The sequence below is a fragment of the Corythoichthys intestinalis genome, chromosome 18, assembly GCF_030265065.1.
Source record: "Corythoichthys intestinalis isolate RoL2023-P3 chromosome 18, ASM3026506v1, whole genome shotgun sequence".
Lineage (NCBI taxonomy): Eukaryota > Metazoa > Chordata > Actinopteri > Syngnathiformes > Syngnathidae > Corythoichthys > Corythoichthys intestinalis.
In genome coordinates, this window is record NC_080412.1 from 24774759 (window position 1) to 24795287 (window position 20529).

Below are 20529 nucleotides of genomic sequence, written 5' to 3' on the forward strand. Positions count from 1 at the left end.
TGTGTTATGACCATATAATAAAATGGCATAACATGTTTAATAACTTGTATTCATGCTACTATGCTTATTTAAAAAAAAAATATATATATATATATATATATATAATTAAAACCAAAAAATATAGAGATTAAAAGCTTCTTAAGTTTTTTTTCCCACCATTGTGACTTGCAGTGCTGGCCAAAAGTATTGGCACCCCTGCAATTCTGTCAGATAATGCTCAATTTCTCCCAGAAAATGATTGCAATTAGAAATGCTTTGGTTGTAATATCTTCATTTATTTTTCTTGCAATGAAAAATCAGAAAAGAGAATGGGGAAAAAAATTAAATCATTGTCATTTTACACAAAACTCCAAAAATGGGGCGGACAAAAGTATTGGCACCCTTTGAAAAATCAAGTGATGCTTCTCTAATTTGTGTAATTAACAGCACCTGTTACTTATCTATGGCACATAACAGGTTCTGGCAATAACAAAATCACACTTGCAGCCAGTTAAAATGGATTAAAGTTGACTCAACTTCTGTCCTGTGTCCTTGTGTGTACCACATTGAGCATGGAGAAACGAAAAAAGACCAAAGAACTGTCTAAGGACTTGTGAAGCAAAATTGTGAGGAAACATGGGCAATCTCAAGGCTACAAGTCCATCTCCAAAGACCTGAATGTTCCTGTGTCTACCGTGCGCAGTGTCATCAATGAGTGGCACAGTGATTAACCTCCCTAGATGTGGATGGAAAAGAATAATTGACAAGAGATTTCAACGAAAGATTGTGCGGATGGTGGAAAAAGAACCTCGACTGATATCCAAGTTCAAGCTGTCCTGCAGTCCAAGGGTACAACAGTGTCAACCCGTACTATCTGTCAGCATCTGAATGAAAAGGGACTCTATGGTAGGAGACCCTGGAAGACCCCTCTTCCAGCAGGACAATGACCCAAAACACACTTCAAAAAAGCATGAGAAAATGGTTTGAGAGAAAGCACTGGAGACTTCAAAAGTAGCCAGCAATGAGTCCAGGCCTCAATCCCATAGAACACCTGTGGAGAGATCTGAAAATGGCGGTTTGGAGAAGGCATCCTTCATATCTCAGAGACCTGGAGCCGTTGGCCAAGGAAGAACGGTCTAAAATTCCAGCAGAGCATTGTAAGAAACTCATTTATAGATACCAGGAGCGGTTGTTCGCAGTTATTTTGTCTAAAGGTTGTGCTATCAAGTACCAAATAACCAGGAAGACCCACTTCTGACCCAGAGACATAAAAAAGCCCAGGACTCTAAAATAGGATACCCAGGAAGACCCACTTCTGACCCAGAGATATAAAAAAGCCAGGCTGGAGTTTGCCGAAACTTACCTGAGAAAGCCAAAAACGTTTTGGAAGAATGTCAGATAAGACAAAAGTAGAGCTTTTTGGGAAAATGAATCAACATAGAGTTTACAGGGGGAAAAATGAGGCCTTCAAAGAAAAGAACACAGTCCCCACAGTCAACATGGCGGGGTTCCCTGATGTTTTGGGGTTGCTTTGCTGCCTCTGACACTGGATTGCCTGACCGTGTGCATAGTATTATGAAGTCTGAAGACTACCAACAAATTTTGCAGCATAATGCTGGGCCCAATGTGAGAAAGCTGGATCTCCCTCAGAGGTCTTGGGTCTTCCAGCAGGACAATGACCCAAAACACACTTCAAAAAGCACTAGAAAATGGTTTGAGAGAAAGCACTGGAGACTTCTAAAGTAGCCAGCAATGACTCCAGACCTCAATCTCATAGAACACCTGTGGAGAGATTCGAAAATGGCAGTTTGGAGAAGGCACACTTCAAATCTCAGAGACCTGGAGCACTTGTACAAAAACAGAATGGTATAAATTTCCAGCAAAGCATTGTAAGAAACTCATTTATGGATACCAGAAGCTGTTGTTTGCAATTATTTTGTCCAAAGGTTGTGCTACCAAGTATTAGGCTTAGGGTGCCAATACTGGAGCCCGGCCCATTTTTCGAGTTTTGTGTAAAATGATAATGATTTAATTTGTTTTCATTCTCTTTTGTGTTTTTTCATTGCAAGCAAAATAATGAAGATATTACAACAACAACACAATGCGAAAACCAATTTCCTGTTTACAATAATACTTTTTGAGCAGGTGACAATCATAATTTTTACCATATATTTTTTATTTACCCTACTTTGGTGTATCATCTAACTTTTATCCCCCTTCTATTTTAATGTGTTATGACCATATGATAGAATGGCATAGCAAGTCTAATAAAATGTATTCATGCTACTATGCTCATACAAAAAAAAAGACAGATTAAAAGCTTCTTTTTTTTTTTTTCTCCACAATTGTGACCTATAATCTATACTAACGAATTTAAATAAAAATGGTGTGTGGATCGCAGGAGTAGACAACATTTGAAGTCCACCGGCCCCGCTATCAAAACCACTGGCCCAGGTCAATGCGTCAGTTATTGATCCGAATAATCACAAAAATGAACAATTTCCTTGAATAACATGAATAGCATTTTTTTTTGCACTATATTTAATGAAAAGTGCGGCAAAACGATGCAAAAACATGAATCTAGTTCAAATAATCCTATTCCAATGCCATAATTATATATAATGTATAATGTACAATAAAGAGGCATAGCCTAACTCATGCAGCCAGTGGAGTGCTGTCATCCCAAACAGAGTTTGACCAGGGAGTTTTTGCGCTAAAATGTTTATAATTTCGATTATTTTTGTGTAACGTCAGTGTGTAACAAACTGCCGTGTGGCGTCAGCTTTCACCCTTTTTTAATTTTACGGCGTGCACCAATCCGGAACACTAATAACCCAACCAGAAAAATGAATAAAATCAAATCGACTACACTGACCACTATATTAATGTTTTAATATATTAATGTTTAATATACAGTGCCTTGCAAAAATATTCGGCCCCCTTGAATCTTGCAACCTTTCGCCACATTTCAGGCTTCAAACATAAAGATATGAAATTAAATTTTTTTTGTCAAGAATCAACAACAAGTAGGACACAATCTTGAAGTGGAACAACATTTATTGGATAATTTAAACTTTTTTAACAAATAAAAAACTGAAAAGTGGGGCGTGCAATATTATTCGGCCCCTTTACTTTCAGTGCAGCAAACTCACTCCAGAAGTTCAGTGAGGATCTCTGAATGATCCAATGTTGTCCTAAATGACCGATGATGATAAATAGAATCCACCTGTGTGTAATCAAGTCTCCGTATAAATGCACCTGCTCTGTGATAGTCTCAGGGTTCTGTTTAAAGTGCAGAGAGCATTATGAAAACCAAGGAACACACCAGGCAGGTCCGAGATACTGTTGTGGAGAAGTTTAAAGCCGGATTTGGATACAAAAAGATTTCCCAAGCTTTAAACATCTCAAGGAACACTGTGCAAGCCATCATATTGAAATGGAAGGAGCATCAGACCACTGCAAATCTACCAAGACCCGGCCGTCCTTCCAAACTTTCTTCTCAAACAAGGAGAAAACTGATCAGAGATGCAGCCAAGAGGCCCATGATCACTCTGGATGAACTGCAGAGATCAACAGCTGAGGTGGGAGAGTCTGTCCATAGGACAACAATCAGTCGTACACTGCACAAATCTAGCCTTTATGGAAGATGGGCAAGAAGAAAGCCATTTCTCAAAGATATCCATAAAAAGTCTCATTTAAAGTTTGCCACAAGCCACCTGGGAGACACACCAAACATGTGGAAGAAGGTGCTCTGGTCAGATGAAACCAAAATTGAACTTTTTGGCCACAATGCAAAACGATATGTTTGGCGTAAAAGCAACACAGCTCATCACCCTGAACACACCATCCCCACTGTCAAACATGGTGGTGGCAGCATCATGGTTTGGGCCTGCTTTTCTTCAGCAGGGACAGGGAAGATGGTTAAAATTGACGGGAAGATGGATGCAGCCAAATACAGGAACATTCTGGAAGAAAACCTGTTGGTATCTGCACAAGACCTGAGACTGGGACGGAGATTTATCTTCCAACAGGACAATGATCCAAAACATAAAGCCAAATCTACAATGGAATGGTTCAAAAATAAACATATCCAGGTGTTAGAATGGCCAAATCAAAGTCCAGACCTGAATCCAATCGAGAATCTGTGGAAAGAGCTGAAGACTGCTGTTCACAAACACTCTCCATCCAACCTCACTGAGCTCGAGCTGTTTTGCAAGGAAGAATGGGCAAGAATGTCAGTCTCTCGATGTGCAAAACTGATAGAAACATACCCCAAACGACTTGCAGCTGTAATTGGAGCAAAAGGTGGCGCTACAAAGTATTAACGCAAGGGGGCCGAATAATATTGCACGCCCCACTTTTCAGTTTTTTATTTGTTAAAAAAGTTTAAATTATCCAATAAATTTTGTTCCACTTCACGATTGTGTCCCACTTGTTGTTGATTCTTGACAAAAAATTAAAATTTTATATCTTTATGCTTGAAGCCTGAAATGTGGCGAAAGGTTGCAAGGTTCAAGGGGGCCGAATACTTTTGCAAAGCACTGTATATTTTAATGTTTTCGCACATACTAAAAAAAAAACATATTTTTCTTGGAAGCTCCAGGGGCTGACGGGCACGCGGGAGAGCCCCGTGCCTGGGTGAAGCTTTTGTGTATTCCTCTTACCGCCCTATGGAAGTCTCCCCCAGCTCGGTTGTCGTAGGAACAATTTAGAAGTCACGATTTCCAAGCTAAACCGTCATAATGACGATATTATTTTCTCCGTAGTCACTTGGATAATTTATCACTTTATGTTGATACCAAAAGTTTCATACTCGTTATTTTTTCTTAAACTCAACTTGTCTGCATATGTGGGCATTGATCTGCACACCTCACAGTAAACCTCGTTTTTTTGTCTCATTGTAGCCGAGCCAATTCTAGCGGTCTCGTCACTGGGACTGAAACTTTCTTTTCCATTTCTTTTTATAATGGATTTCGCTTTCCCTCAACTCCTCCGGTGATTTACTCTTTCTTGAGTGGTCTTTTTTTCCACGATGCTTGGCCAGGTGCTGGGGGTTTCAGAAACATGTCTTGGTGGGTAATGAGATACTGACAATCAATCAGCAGCAGTAATCAGGTTCCGCACCTTCACGTAGGAGTGAGCGAGCTAACGAGGTGTGTTTTATGCCCCACAGAGAGCAACAGCTGCTGCATAGACTGTAGAGGTTGTCTTTGATAGGGATAGCATAGCGTCATCAAAACACGGAACCACTGGGAATTAATGTGAAGTAAGAATTTTTCAATCAACATATTAGTTTTACTGGCCCCACTGGGCCAGTGGTAGGAGCATTCTGGTGGCCCTGACTGTTTTAAAAGTATGTCGGTTTTATGTACAGTATATGTAAAAGGCCAATAGTTAATTGTGTGTATTTTTAAATTTAATTGTGTTTGTGAATGATCTTTTCTACAATGGTAAATTTTATATGGATTTTTTTTTTTTACCTACACGGCGCGTACTTAAAGGATGTAACATCCGAATCACCAGACAGCCAAGTCTTGTTAACGCAGGTAATGCCAGTAAGACCGCTTCCCTGTTGAGTTGGAACGGTATCTATCCTTCGCTTCTTTAACACCTAACAAATGCAAACTGTTGTATATATAAATATATACAGTGCCCTCCATAATTATTGGCACCCCTGAAAAAGATGTGTTTTTAGCTTCTAATATATATATATTTTTTTTTAATTCAAATAATATGGGACCTTAATGGAAAAAAAGAGAAAAATCCAACCTTCAATACAAGTGCATTCATTCAGTGGGGAAAAAATCCCACATAAAGAAAAAATTATTTGACATCAAATAATGTGTGTCACAATTATCAGCACCATATGCCATACTTCACAGTTTGCCAAGCTGAAAAGCACCTCATACCCACTGTGACGTATGGGGGTGGGTCAGTGATGCTGTGGGGCTGTTTCGCTTGGCCCTGGGAACCTTGTTAGGGCGCATGCCATCATGAATGCTTTGAAATACCACGGACATTTTAAATCAAAATCTGTTGCCGTCTGCCCGAAAACTGAAGATGGGTCATCACTGGGTCTTTCAGCAAGACAATGACCCTAAACATATGGCCATATCTACACAGAAATGGTTCACCAGACACAAAATCAAGCTCCTGGCATGGCCATCTCAGTCCCCAGACCTTGTTTTGTTGGCAAAAGGGGGTTGTACAAAGTATTAACACCAGGGGGTGCTAACAATTGTGACACACATTATTTGATGTCAAATAATTTTTTCTTTACGTGGGATTTTTTTCCCCACTGAATGAATGCACTTGTATTGAAGGTTGGATTTTTCCCTTTTTTCCATTAAGGTCCCATATTATTTGAATTTAAAAAAAAATATTAAAGCTCAAAAACACATCTTTTTCAGGGGTGCCAATAATTATCAATGAAAATGAACATTAAATTGCATTCAATTTTTTTTTATATTGTTGTAATTATAATCAACTGTTGTAATTATAATCAACTGTTGTAATTTGATTTGACCAGGTGATGTCAGCTCGCTTAGTTTTGGAGCGGCTCTTCCTTGTTCTGGTAGGTTTGCACGCCTCGAAGAGCGCAGCAAGGTATCCTATTTGTATTTTGTAATTGTTATTTGCCCAGTGTGAAATATTTTTTTTGTATAAATTTTAGTTTCACGGTGTCGTAAGGATTATATGGAAAATAAAGAAACCTTACACATCAAACCAGTCGATCTCACGTCGTCATTCCGGGGGACTGCTACAGTACATATCTAAGACAATCAGTAAAAATGTCCCCTGTATTTTTTTTTTTTTTTTTTTTTTTGATAAAAAGGAATTTTGTGTTTTTGGCAATTTTGTTCTCATACAATTTAAATACAGGGAGCCCTCAAGTTACAATGTCCTCGACCTACGACGTTTCGACTTTACGATGCCCATGCCACATCCGCCCAGTACCATAGATTCTGCTTCACTAGTCTTGTCTGCGTTTGTGCACTGCGAGATCTTTGACTTTTTTTCCCTCCTTTTTTCACATTGTGGCCCCAAAAAAGAGAGATGGGTCTTCTTGCTGGGTCCAAAAGAAAAGCAATTATCAAAAAAAAGCTTAACATTACATCATCTTATATCTTCTACCATCTTATAAAGGACGGAGAAGGTACAGAAACATGGACGAATATCGAAAAAGATATGCTGCGTTGATATCAAAATTAAATCGACGGGCGAAAACGCCTTGCTCGTCGCCAAATGCAGTTTTGTGTTGACATAGACTTTACGTTGGCAACAAAGTCCACCAAACATCTGTGTCACGTAACATAAAAATAAGAATAGCAATGTAGCAAACTGCATATATGCATCAGGTTGCAATGATGGTGTGTTTTCTGGGCTCTCCTTAAACATGGCGTGCGAGAGGGAGGGGGAACCGGAGCGGGTAAGTGGTTAGTGGTAGGGGCGGAACTTAAGGAAGTGCGACCGAGCCCGGGCACCCCGTCCCATTTATTCGTCTTGAGGGGCCTGCAAAAGTGTGAAGGGGCCCGCGGATATTTGTCCACGAGCACCTCCCCCATCGGACGGTCGACTCTGGGGGTCCCATTTATGCCAATTGCAACCTGGCTCAGTTCACATTTGTTCTGCCACTGGTTCGCGGTAGTCGTGTTCCGTGCTTTCGGTTGCAAATACTGTAAACCGTCGGAAACCCTAACTCTCCATCCACCTCGCCACAGTAATCGTAAGAACAGGAGCTCATTTTTTTAATTTTTATGTATTTTTGTTTTTAAAAGTATTTAGACGTAAATTCCTTTTTTTAACTGTGAAATCCGATTTAAGCAGAAAGTCAGGTGGCGACACCATCGTACGAACAAAACTCGTTTGTATCTCGAGAATTTGTCAATAAATTAACCTATTTTCTAAATGCCATTTCAGACTTTGAGTAAAAGCCATTCTTTCAAATAAAACTGCATATCTAAGATCCCAATTTTGCATTTTGATTTGTTTTGATTCGAATGTGCTTAACCAATCAATATGTCGATTCAGATCGATGTTACACCTCTACTTTTTCCCACAAATTTTGTTTGATTTTGTACATACTTTCAATAAAAAGCTGAATACGGTAGACATATTTTAGTACCTAAACCCTAACCCTAACCCAGCATTGAAAAGTCAAAATAACAAACACCAGGAAACAACAAATTAACAATAATCGCACAGATGGACAGAGGTTCCGCATTAGCAATGGAGTCTTCTCTCCCTTTACACGGAACTTCCGTGACCGAAGATGGACACTACATTACTGTAAACTGCATTGTGTTCTACTGTCTTGCTCAGGTCATCCTGAGCAAAGTCAATCATGAACTGGGCTTCATTAATCATTGGCTCCTTGGCCAACAACAATCCACAAATTCTACAAAGCAAGTTCCTGTAACAATGACAGCACAGGAACTGCTATGTCATTAGCTTTGATAATGAGCAACTTGGAACCATCAGTTGTCGCATCTGTGGCATGGGGTGAATGGGGTTGGTTTGTCAAAGTTCCTAAACAGTGTTGTTTTTGTCAGCAATGACAACTGCAAAAATATTTCGTCAATGAACTCTTTTTTTCATGACGTTGACGAGACGATAACAAGCTAAAAGCGTGTTTTAGGAAACTAAAACATAACTTGACAAATGCCAGTTTTCGTCTGACGAGATGATAGTTTTCGTCATTTTCAAAATGTGTGACATTTTTTGTATAGTTAGCCTGCATTGTAGCAGGGTCTGGTTGTACACTTATGACATGCTGCGCCCCACGCCTGACTCACCAGGGGGTCGTCACCAGGCAGGCTTGCACACACGGTAAGATTTGTTACCTTGGTCAGAGAGAATATACAATGTTTCTTTAGCCTTTAACGGGCTGTGCTGGGTGTTCATCACACACTAAATGTAACATGTAGCATTAGCATAGCATTCGCTTTAGCATTAGGCTTATGCTAAGGGAGAGCGTTTAAAAAATTTTTTTTTTTTTTTTACTTACAGTTCTTGGGGTCCAGGTGGGTATAATTAATTGAAAATAATGTACCGTTTTCCTGCTGTGTGTGTATTATTACAAAGTTGCTGCTGTCCTTGTAGATAGATGCTCTAATATGTGCTTTTATCAATGTTCATTCGAAATAGTTGAAAACTTTTTATTTATGTATTTTTGCTTGCTCGTCTAGCTTTCAGTCAAAAGTTATTTATCACCATTTGGATGGGGATGGTTGTCACTTGCTTGGCACGGCCAGACTGTTCTCCCTGTATTTTTCAAACACTGTGAAAATAGTCTGGGACCAAACTCCTTAATGGGCTCTCGAGCCTGAACGAAATCATCTGTGCAATCAGATTTGTTTATTTGCTTAACTTGTTCTAAACGAGCAATGTCACTCTTGCGCGTCGGAAGTCATCTCCACAACAACACAGATGGCGAACAGGAGAGCCGAGAATATGTTCCAATCCGCGGTAAATTCAGTTTTAAACAACCCAAAACACATCGAAACAAGTCATTGACAACAGTCTGTCTCACGCTAGCCATGTTGAATAAATTTCTCCGTTCTCCGCTCACGCTAGAGTTTATTGTCGCTTTACCAACGTCACGTCCGCCCGTCGCTGATTGGTCCACTCCGTTGTCTGTTTGCTGTGGCTTGCTTCGCCCTGGGAATTTGATCTGCAGTACGGTTGCCAGACTCTATCGCTGGGACAGCGGTGAGTCTGGAGTTCCACGCTAGGTTGTCATACTATCAACAGTTCAAAGAATTTTTTGTCACTGCACAGGGGACAGTGAGAGTGTTTCCAGTAGCTCTCAGTTGATTGCATTGTATAAGTAGAATATAAAACTCTATAAAACTTATATATATTTATATATATATTTTTAAAAAGTGTGCAGTGTAGTGTGCAGGCAGTGGCCACACCAACTCTGAATACTAGAAAAGTGCAGAGTCTGTCTGTCTGTCATCAACAGTGTTGTTAATAATGGCGTTAGAGTATAACGGTGTTACTAACTGCGGTATTTTTTTCAGTAGTGAGTAATCTAATTACTTTTCTCATCTTTGCAACACCGTTACCGTTACTGAGGATGTAAAGGCGTGCGTTACTAAGCGTTACTACGTTGGTTGAATGACACGAGAAAAGTGAGAGACGCAGACTCACGGAGAAAGCAGCGCGGGAGTGGAGAGGAGGAAAGTGAGTTGTGATGCCGTTGCAAACGGGATGCTCTGGGTGTCTCCAATAAGACCTGACTGTAGCCGATAGCCTACAAAAACTACAATCACACGATGCTACGATAGATATCACATGTATAGATGACTAGATGCGAAATGATAGACTCGCCGGCGTTAGTAAACAGCCGCCATCTTATAGCAGTTGACTTCTCAGGAAGCCTCTGTTGTAGAGAACCTTCCTAGCGAACTTAAGTAACTTTTTACTCATAATTCCGCAAAATGTTGACTTGAATCTATCTTTACAAACAGTTTTAAAACCTTCACATGTCGAAAGTAGAAGTCAACTAATGCAATAACGGGAGCAATTTTAACAACTTTAACGATTGATTCACAACATGAAATGACTTCCTAACATAGCAAAGGTTACCTAGTTATCGCAATATCCGCAATACCCCTGCGTCTAGTTAAGTTTAGGGTAAAGAATTGGGTTGGGCCAACTGTCCCAAAAACCCTTTGAACTTCACATAGTGTGACCCCTGTTTTTTTTTTTTTTTTGGGGGGGGGGGGGGGGAACCATGAAAAGTTACACCAGTTACTTTGCTAAGTAACTAATTACTCTTAACTGAGTAACTGAGTTACTAACTCCATTACTTTTTGGGTGAAGTAATTTGTAACTAATTAGTTACTTTTTAAAATCAAGACTAACAACACTGGTCATCACTCTGTTTCAGATAGTGAATAGCTGGGACAAGATGTTGATGTTCAGTTCTGGATTCAATTTAATGTTGTGTTGAACACCCTTAAATAAGTTTTAGTGCAACAAGTTCTTGTTTTTGCACAAAAATGTGAAAAATTGATGGTTTTTTTCCTGTTGAAACACCATTGTAAACCTTTTCTAATTTACTGGGTATGTTATTTATTCTTGATAACGTTAAGAAAAAAAATAACCTCCACTAAATTTTCATTTGTTAAAAATTATCTTAATTTTTAAAGAAAATCTCATTCAAATACTGTAACAAGTGACAGCCAGCCCAAGAGTTGGACCTTGGAAAAGCATATGTCAATCCGAGCTATTATATCACGCTCCCCTGTAATAAATGCTTTTCTTAGGTGTGTTGATGGGAAGATATTAATGAAAGACTAAAAATTGTGACAACCAATACAAAATAAGGAGTTGCTTCTCTGTGCTTCACATATTCAAGTTATTTCTCGCTTATACCATAATTTGCACAATTGCCTTAACTTTTTGCTTGTATTTGCTTCGCTTTATACAAAGAAGAAAGCTTGAACAAATATAAATATTTAAAATATATAGAAAATATCCATAAAAGCCACAGGCTTCAGTATGAGTGAAATTTCAGCTTGTAACATTGAAAGCTCATCATGGCACATAAATGGCACTCTCTAGTGGACAAGACAAAATCTACAGTGCTCATTTAGAGGACCACGCCAACTGATATGTACTTGTTCCGAATATCCTAAGTATTTCACATTGTCACAAAAAACAAATACAACACTGCTTTTATGAAAGCTATTTATTCAACAATTTCAATTCAGAGTTAAATATTAACTTTTTTTTTTCTACCTAATTGTTTAGCAAAGGAGTGTGACACTTTGGAGTTAAGTCATTGGAGTTGAATCATTGTTTGCTGTGTAAATAGGACATCTGACTTGTAACTTGGGAAAAAAAAAAACTACATTCTTCATTATGAAAATGGAGTTAAGCAAACAATTTGGAGTCTAAAAGCTCTCACCAAACATTTCAACACAAGTATTAAAGGTGAAAATGTCCCCTTTCGATTTTCTAGAACTTCTGGATGATAATCGAGGAGGCTCCACCACCTCCATTGCAGATACCTGCTAGACCATACTGGCCGGACTTGAGGTTATGAACCATGTGACCCACAATTCTTGCACCTGACATCCTGAAACGGGACAAAATGGACATTAAGAATACTAAAGTACCACATCACAATCACATTTATTTAAAGCATGAATAGGTGGACAAATTTTCACTCTCATTCGAGGAAACATAGCTTTAGTGGTGTTGATGAGGTAGCAACATTTGTGGGTTGGAGAGTTATCGTACATGACAACAAATTGTCAAGAGGAAAAAAATGTAAGGCAAATATTTGAAAAGAATGGATAGCCACAGTTAAAACAACATGACTCGTTGTTGCTCGCGCTGATGGTCGGATTTCATCACACTCTCTCAAGATTTTATTTACAAATAGGGTTCCAATGCTTGTTACCATTACAGAAGAACAATTTGGAGCTAACCATGGGTGTTGAGGCTGATTTAAATCAGACCGATATTCCGTTTGCTTCGAGAGGGCTCTTTGCTAGCACTGACACATGGCTAGCTGTTTTGCTCCAGCATTCAGTTTTGCCAACAAAGGCGCTGTCTGATGCTTGATGCCATTTTTCCTAACACCAACTACTGCTTACCCAATGGGGTGTCCCAGTGACACAGCTCCCCCGTTGACATTCACTTTTTCAGGGTCGATATCCAGCATTTTGATGTTGGCCAGAACAACCACACTGAAGGCCTCGTTGATTTCCCACATGGCGATATCATCTTTCGTTAACCCAGCTGCATCCAGAACCTTCACAAAAGCCACACATGAGTAAGATTTTTGATTTAACAATTGATTTGGTTTGGAGCAGTATACTGTATCTTGTTTGGAAATACTGGGGGGAAAACTAATTATTAAAAGTTAATAACTCAGTTTAGAATTAGTTTGCATACCTTTGGCACAGCAAATGCAGGAGCAATGGGGAAATCAATAGGTGCAACAGCTGCATCAGCAAAAGCTAGGTGGTGGAGAGAAAGGACTAACAGTATTATTTTTTTTCAAAAGATTATTGTATACTAAAAGCCTTTTTAAACACAGCTGTAGTTTCACAGATAACCAAAATAGGAATTAAGACACTTGGCATGTGCTCATCAACCTTTTCTGTTCAGAAATACAGAATCAGTGAATTGATTTATGTGTACTTTACAAATAAGATCCAACACCAGATTTTTCAATAAGTGAAAATTGCACAATAATACTTTACTTCATCAAAACATGAATTAAAAAACAAACATTTTCTGTCAAAATTTGGGCCTTCGGCTACGCTTTCTGATGCGCCTCTCTTGGCCGCTAGAGGGCAGTATAAGAGTGCAGGGATCAATCAGCCACAGTGTGGCACTATTGTCGTACTTTGTAGTGGATAACATGACTTCTGTTTTATTAAAATGGTTTTGTGTTCAAGTATCAAGAATTAAAATATAGCAAGATAAACGCTAAATCTAGCACTAAGGTAAATAAATTGAGTATTTCATATTTGTTCAAATTAGCATGAATCTAAGGAGCTAAAAGCTCAATTACTGGATGTGAATGCTTAAATACATACTATAACTAGTCTGTGTGTGTGCATGTGTGTGGGGGATGTTTATAGTAAACTAAAGCTGGGAGTGGCAATAAACCTGAAGCCTATTATGAAAGATTTTTTTCTTCCACTAGTCAACCAAATTAAATTGCTGTCTGTTGCAAGTGAATTGAAGTGAGTTCACACACTCGCAAATGTCCTGTTAATCAGGTGGCTCGTATCTCAAGGTATAAGTGAATTTCTAAGCGACTTACTGCTACAGAAACAAAGTATAACAGACAGACAGGAGGATAAATCTGTCCCTGTGCAAATGACGAGACTCTTCAAATAAGCAAAGTGAACGTTACTTGTTACTGCAGTGTTTCCTCAATAAATGTCCCAAATGGCCCAACCAACAATAGTAGTAACCCCCCCTTCAGTTCAAAACAGGTAATTGGGTAGTGATTTTGAGCAATATATAGTAAGCTTGTTTCACTCCAAATTACAGTTTGTGAAAGAAAAGAGGGATGTGTGCAGTACAGCTATTTAAGTTTGGTATATTCTTTTTCAAACATATGTGAATATTTGCTCAGTGTATGCATGCACTTACATACAATCCTGGCCAGTGGAGTGACATTATGTCTTTTTGCAGCGTCGGCTGTCATTAATACAAGGGCAGCAGCTCCATCATTCAGAGTGCTTGCATTGGCAGCAGTCACTGTACCTAATAGTTAAATAAAAAGATAAAATAATTATAAAAAGGAATTTAACAAGGGAAATAATGAAGGGAAAACCAACTGTTGATTACCATTTTCTTTCTGAAACACTGCTTTTAGTTTGGGAACTTTGCTGAAATCCACTCGTCTCCACTCCTCATCCTCAGACACGACCACATCAGGTTTCCCTGTATATTACATTATTACATACTACTGATTAAAAGAAGGACCCCCCCCCCCCCCTTCACCACAATAATAACCTCTTTGTGGGATGCTAACTGGAACAATTTCCTTGGCCAACACTCCTGACTCGAATGCAGCTTTGCTGCGTGTGTAGGAGTTGATTGCATAGCTGTCTTGCTCCTCTCTAGTGATGTTGCTCTTCTTAGCAGTGTTCTCTGCGCAGTTGCCCTATTTGGTTCATATAAAATATGTCCGATCACAAAGATTAGACATTGACAGAATTGAGTTTGATACTTGTGATTTAAGAACAAGCAAACACTTACCATGTGGAATTTATTGTAGACATCAGTGAGTCCATCCTTCACAATAAGGTCTTCCATTTTAACACCACCGTAGGTCGGCGTTTCTCTAGCCATGACATAAGGCACATTGGACATGCTCTCCATACCTCCTGCCACCATGACATCCTTCACATTAATTTAAAAAAAAAAAAAAAAAACACATAATAAGACGCATAATATCGCTATATCTGTTAATTCCCTTTCAGCACCAAAATTTTCATTGAACTACCGTAATTTCCGGACTACAAGCCGCTACTTTTTCCCCCCTCATTTTGGATCCTGCGGCATGTGCAATGATGCGGCCAATTTGTGCATTTTTCTGACGGCCGCCAGGGCTGCTCGAGCATGGAATGTGGGAGTGAGACACGTGGAATATATGTGTCGAGGACAACGCTAGTTTGCACTATTACCAGTGGTTTAACTATTGTGCATGAATAGAGGTGGCGGACCCTCGTCTTTGTGCATGAGTAGAATTGGCAGACCCGCATCATGGAAAATGTTAGACGAAATTAAATTGGCCATCTGAGTTGTATGGGAAGCTTGGATGACTAGCGGCGAGGGATCATTTGCGAAGACTTGCCGCATGCGAAGAGCAGCTTTTGCACAGGTATGCCGGGGGAGCCTGGCATCTTCTTTGAACGCTGTGAAAGAAGTCCGCCATCACCAACGGGTTTCGAGGGGCCAGTCTGCTGCGTGACGAGGAGGACGGCACGGGCTCAGGAGTGAATCTGCCTCATTATTGGAGACATTGAAGGCGACAGCGAAGGAGAGACTGAGTAGGTGCGTGGCGAAGTGTATCTGAGCGTCTTCATCAGACACTGAGGGTGAAGACTTACATGGTTTGAGTGCACAGGAGGAAGATCAAGATTGGTAACAAAGACGTTTATGTTTTTAATACCCAGCCCAGTTAGTTCTGTACAGCCATATTGATGCCATGTAACTTCCGTGCTGCTGCTGCTATATAACTGCCGTGTTTGCTGGCGCTGTTTGGAACGAAAAGTTAAGGTGTGTTATTAAAATTTTGAAAAAACTGTATTTCTTTGTCAATATCTCGTTACTAAGTGGGCACACGCGCCTTATAGACAGGACAGGCTTATGTATGTGCAAAATTGTTTTTCCTTTAAAAATGTACTGGGTGAGGCTTGTAATCAGGGGTGCCCAATAGTCCAGAAATTCCAGTACTATAAAACATGACATGCACACAAATGACAGGCATTAGTCACAAATGACCAACATTTTAAATACAATTGCTTTAGCTACCTGGTGCCCACACATTAGACTTTGGGCTGCCATCATGATTGACTTCATCCCAGAGGCACAAACTTTGTTGATGGTCGTTGCTGGAGTGCCAAGCGTCAAACCTAAAAATAGTACAGAACACATACAATTCAAAAGTAGCCACTGATAACATTTCACAGTTATTTTGCCTGCTGTAACATTGCATGCACTTGCAAAGCTATTAAAAATAGAATGCTTTTCTTTTATGATCAGGAGCAGTAAAAGATTTTTCCACTCTGATGCAACGGAGCCCGGTTTTTCTTTCTTTCCTTTTTTTTTTTTTTTTTTACCTGTCGTGTTGTTAACTGATTGACACGGAGAAAGGAAATCTGAGTGTCCGATTCGTCTGAACAGTTTTAATGTAGCACATGACATACATGACATATGGCATACTCCCATTGTGATCATTCAACAGTGACTCGTTTATTAAAAGAAAGCAGCGAACCGGAAGTAGTTATTGGGGGACAGAAAAGAAGAGAAGAGAGAGACAGAAGAAGCACAAACAACAATAAGAAATACATTGAACGCCTACACTAACTATGAATATGATTGTGTTATTGTTGGCTAGTTGTATTTCCTGTTGACACCATGTGTGTGTGTGTGTGTGTGTGTGTGTGTGTGTGTGTGTGTGTGTGTGTGTGTGTGTGTGTGTAGAGGGGGTGGGGGGGCTGATGACCAACGAGAAAGAGAGTGCGGTGGGGGAGTCAGAAAGATAAGTGATTGAGAGGGGTGGATTGTACACTAATCAGCCATGTGTCGTGTAGAATGCAGTATTTGTGTGAATCCCTTGTGAGTGTGAATATGTTGGCATCCTATTCTATGCTGCCTGAACGCTAATCCTGACTTCGAATTTTTCTAATTGAGTGTGTCAAATTGCACCTAGTCATGCGTGAATCCCAGCGCAGCCCAACCCAGGTTAATTACACTCGACTAGCTGTATCTCATTTCTATAACTCTTTTTTACAGCACATTTTAGTCACTTGGTGATAGCTTGGATCAGTGATTCTTATGCTATTTCACTACTGCATTGGAACCTTGATAAAAAGAATATCCCTCTTAATGGCTGCATTTCCTCACTTTATAGTACAGTACACTAGGACAATTGACACTTCTGGATTATAGAATGGGATTATAACACAGAGCTCTTAGACATCCACCCTCTGTGTATGCTTGAAAAGAAATGCTGACATCTTTCTTTCCATCAAGCATGAGGCTGGAAACATCATGTTTACAAAACAACTGTAGCGTATAGTAGAGGTGTGACAATGCAGGTAGTTCCTGGGTTACAACATACCCGATTTACATGATTTTGACTTTACGACGCCGGAGTCTCGTCCGCCATTTTGTCTGCAGTCGTTTTTTTTTTTTTTTTTTTTTTTTTAAGTTGTGTAAACAATACCTTATTGTAACTCACTGTATCTTTTTTACTTTTTTTTTTTATTACTGTTCTGTCCTTTGGCGAAATTTATATTTGAATATAATGTTGGCTTTTGTTTTTGTGATGCATGCTTTTATTTTGACGCAGGAAGCGTAGTCCTTCTGCACGCGTGGAAGAGCGCATGTACACACGAAGAAGAGCGTATTTGCGCACACAAAGAAGAGCCCACGCGCACATACAAGAGCACATTTGCTCCTACGAAGAAGTCGCGCAGCCGAATGAGAGAGAGAGGGTAAAGATTACAGCTTAGGTCGCAGTCTAGCTAGGACTTAGTTCCAACGTCTTGGCTAGGAAAGTACAATGACATATAATACATGTTTTTGGCTTGTTATTTTGAAATTTAGGGGATATTCAGGAGTACTTAAAGGGTTAAATCGATTTACGCGTAAATTCAGGTTACTGCGCCAGTGTAGGAACGGAACTTGTTCGTCATAGAAATCATTTTCCTGAAGTCATATAATTTATGACCCAACTAAAGATAGATGGTAAGGTAATATGACAGAAAAAAATGCTCCAATATGTGATGTTCACTGAGGAACAGATAAAATACAAGTGAATTAATGTACTTTCTATTCAAGCCCTTTCAGGTCTCATTGTAATTTCCCAGAATAGGACTTAATGCATTTGGATGATATACCTGCTCCAAGCAAGGCTTGTCTGGTGGGTGCTTGCCCTTCTCCTGCTTGGAGCACATTTCCCATGTAGACCTCATTCACATCTTCAGGTTTTATTCCTAAATTGATCCCAAAGGAAGCCATTAATTAATATAAAAATCACTGTCATCATGCAAAAAGATTTGTTTTAAATGGAAAGACAACACCTTTATCACGTTAATCCTAGCAGAAATAATCTTGTTTATTATATTGGGGGTTGGGACACAAAATTTCACTTTTCTAATTGGAAACAGTGGAGAAAAACAATAAAAGAGTATTGCCAGGTTTTAGGAGAGCCCCTGTTAAAAAATGTTGATTCAGCGTACGGTGAGTTAAATTTTCCCTGCACTTAATATTCATTTTTAGCCCCGTCGTGTTATTTTATATTTACTGTCATTTTCTGACACACATTTCCGGTCAGTGAAAAAAGGCCCATATCACACCCATCCATGGTGCAAAAAAGTTTGGGGACCACTGGACTATAGTACATTATAAGAATAACAATTCATATAGACGAAAAAAATCTGACATTGCCAGCTGTTACTCACAATGTTACTTTACTTGAGAATTCTTTTCAATGTATACTTTTTTTTACTTGTACTCGAGTACATTTTTGGATGACTACTTTTACTTCAGTAATATTATTTAGAATTAATGCTTCTCTGAGCTTGAGTAAATATTTTCGCTACTCTACCCACCTCTGCTTTTCAGTAACCCAAAATCAACAGGAAGTGACCTGTTATTGCCCCAAAATCAACGTGAAGTTATCCGTAAATGCCCCAAAAAGGAAAAGGAAGTGGCCGAAAAGCAACAGGAAATGATGTTAAATGCTGGGGCATTTAACATCACTCATTGCAATGCCTGGCATTGGCTGCCACTGATGGCCATAGACGTCGAATCTGTTTGAATCCAATTAGATCAAATGGATTGGACGTCTACGGGTGATAAACCCCCAGCAGAAGGAAGAAAATAACTTGCTTTTCTGTTTATTAGTTGTTTTATAGAATATCCTAAAACGATTTCCTGACCCAACATCAATAATTTTTGTACCACCGTATCGTGAGAGCATCATTATTGTGAGCCTTGTATCACAAACTCTATCGTATCATGGGGGCCCAGAGGTTCCCACCCCTGCTCGTAAGCGTTGTCTTTTTTTTTTTTTTAGTTTAAACAATATTTTCTCGATTAGAGGTCAAAGAAATTTGTAATTTGGATGCTTTAATACATTCAGCAACCATGTTCTACATTAAACTAATTTACGTATACATTACTAGGTGCTGTCTGTCCCTTTAAAAGTTCTTTTAGACGAATGCTTGCATGAACACATAAGATCCAAATATTTTTTTTAATATGCTCGGATTTATCATTGGATATCGACATCAATACATTGCAGAATCAGGGAAATGAACAATCAAACCCAAACGTTTTGATGTAAATTGCACCTGCTTGATCGATTGCCCCTTTAATTGCAACAGAGCCCAATTTTGTTGCCGAAACAGCTGCCAGACTGCCCTTGAAGGAGCCCATGGGAGTGCGGGCCGAACTAACAATGACCACTTCCTGAAAATATCACAAATACACACTGATAAGTGTACAGTGCAAACATGGAGAAGGGACATAAATTTGCGAGCTCTGAACTTACATTGAGAGATGGACGAGACGCGTATGTTCTTGAAAGCTGTTTTGGAATCTTGGGGGGGGGGGGGCGAGGACAGTGATGCATACATAAACGGAAGTTTAAAAGTCATTCTAGTTAGTTAAAATAAGTTTACAAGTAACAAATAAAGGACAATAAATGTTGGCTAAGGTTGTGGCTATAATTTTATCAACTTGGCTAGTAAATTGTTATAAAATGTGTTGTAATGACAAACAATGCTAAATAGTTGATGAGAAGCATTTTATTTAATGCGATTTCACCCGTCATTTGGTACAAGTAAGAATAATTTATATAGTCATGTGCGATAACAGCATTAAGGTTAGCTTGCTAGCTTAGCACTTAAAGCTATGGTGTATACAACTGCAAAAACCACTCAATAATGCCACATATAACTAGAGCCACCGTTGACGTATTTTACGAACACACCCATACTTACCAGGCACTTGCATGTTAGGCCGCGTAAGGTTAAAAGTCCACTGGATGACATTTTGCACCCGGTATAACACGTTGAGGGCCACTTCACCTTCAGCTGGGCAGTCTGTCAGCAGCGGAGGGATACAAACGTGCGACCAACCATGCAGCCAATCACAGTGGGAGGTGTGTTCGTATGACGTAATCTAAAGTTAAAACCCCCAAAAAGACGAAATATAAAATAATAATAATAAAGATATTTGGCCTAATTTTTTTGAACAATATTTATACATAATAATTTTTTAAATATTTATTATTTTATAATTAAATGATTTAAGATCCATTCGGTCTTT

General features: G+C 39.2%; 1 protein-coding gene across 1 annotated transcript; it reads right to left on the reverse strand.

Annotated features, from left to right (window-relative positions):
• Positions 1–11665: 11665 nt before the first annotated feature.
• Positions 11666–20327, reverse strand: acat1 (acetyl-CoA acetyltransferase 1). The gene is made up of 12 exons (XM_057821976.1): positions 20202–20327; positions 19751–19798; positions 19551–19668; positions 18093–18188; positions 16000–16100; positions 14722–14865; positions 14476–14626; positions 14308–14403; positions 14110–14223; positions 12895–12959; positions 12594–12751; positions 11666–12070 (listed from the first exon to the last, which is right to left on the reverse strand). The coding sequence occupies exons 1-12, from the start codon at positions 20250–20252 to the stop codon at positions 11950–11952; spliced, it is 1263 nt and encodes a 420-aa protein (XP_057677959.1). The 5' UTR covers positions 20253–20327; the 3' UTR covers positions 11666–11949.
• Between the last annotated feature and the right edge of the window lie 202 nt (positions 20328–20529).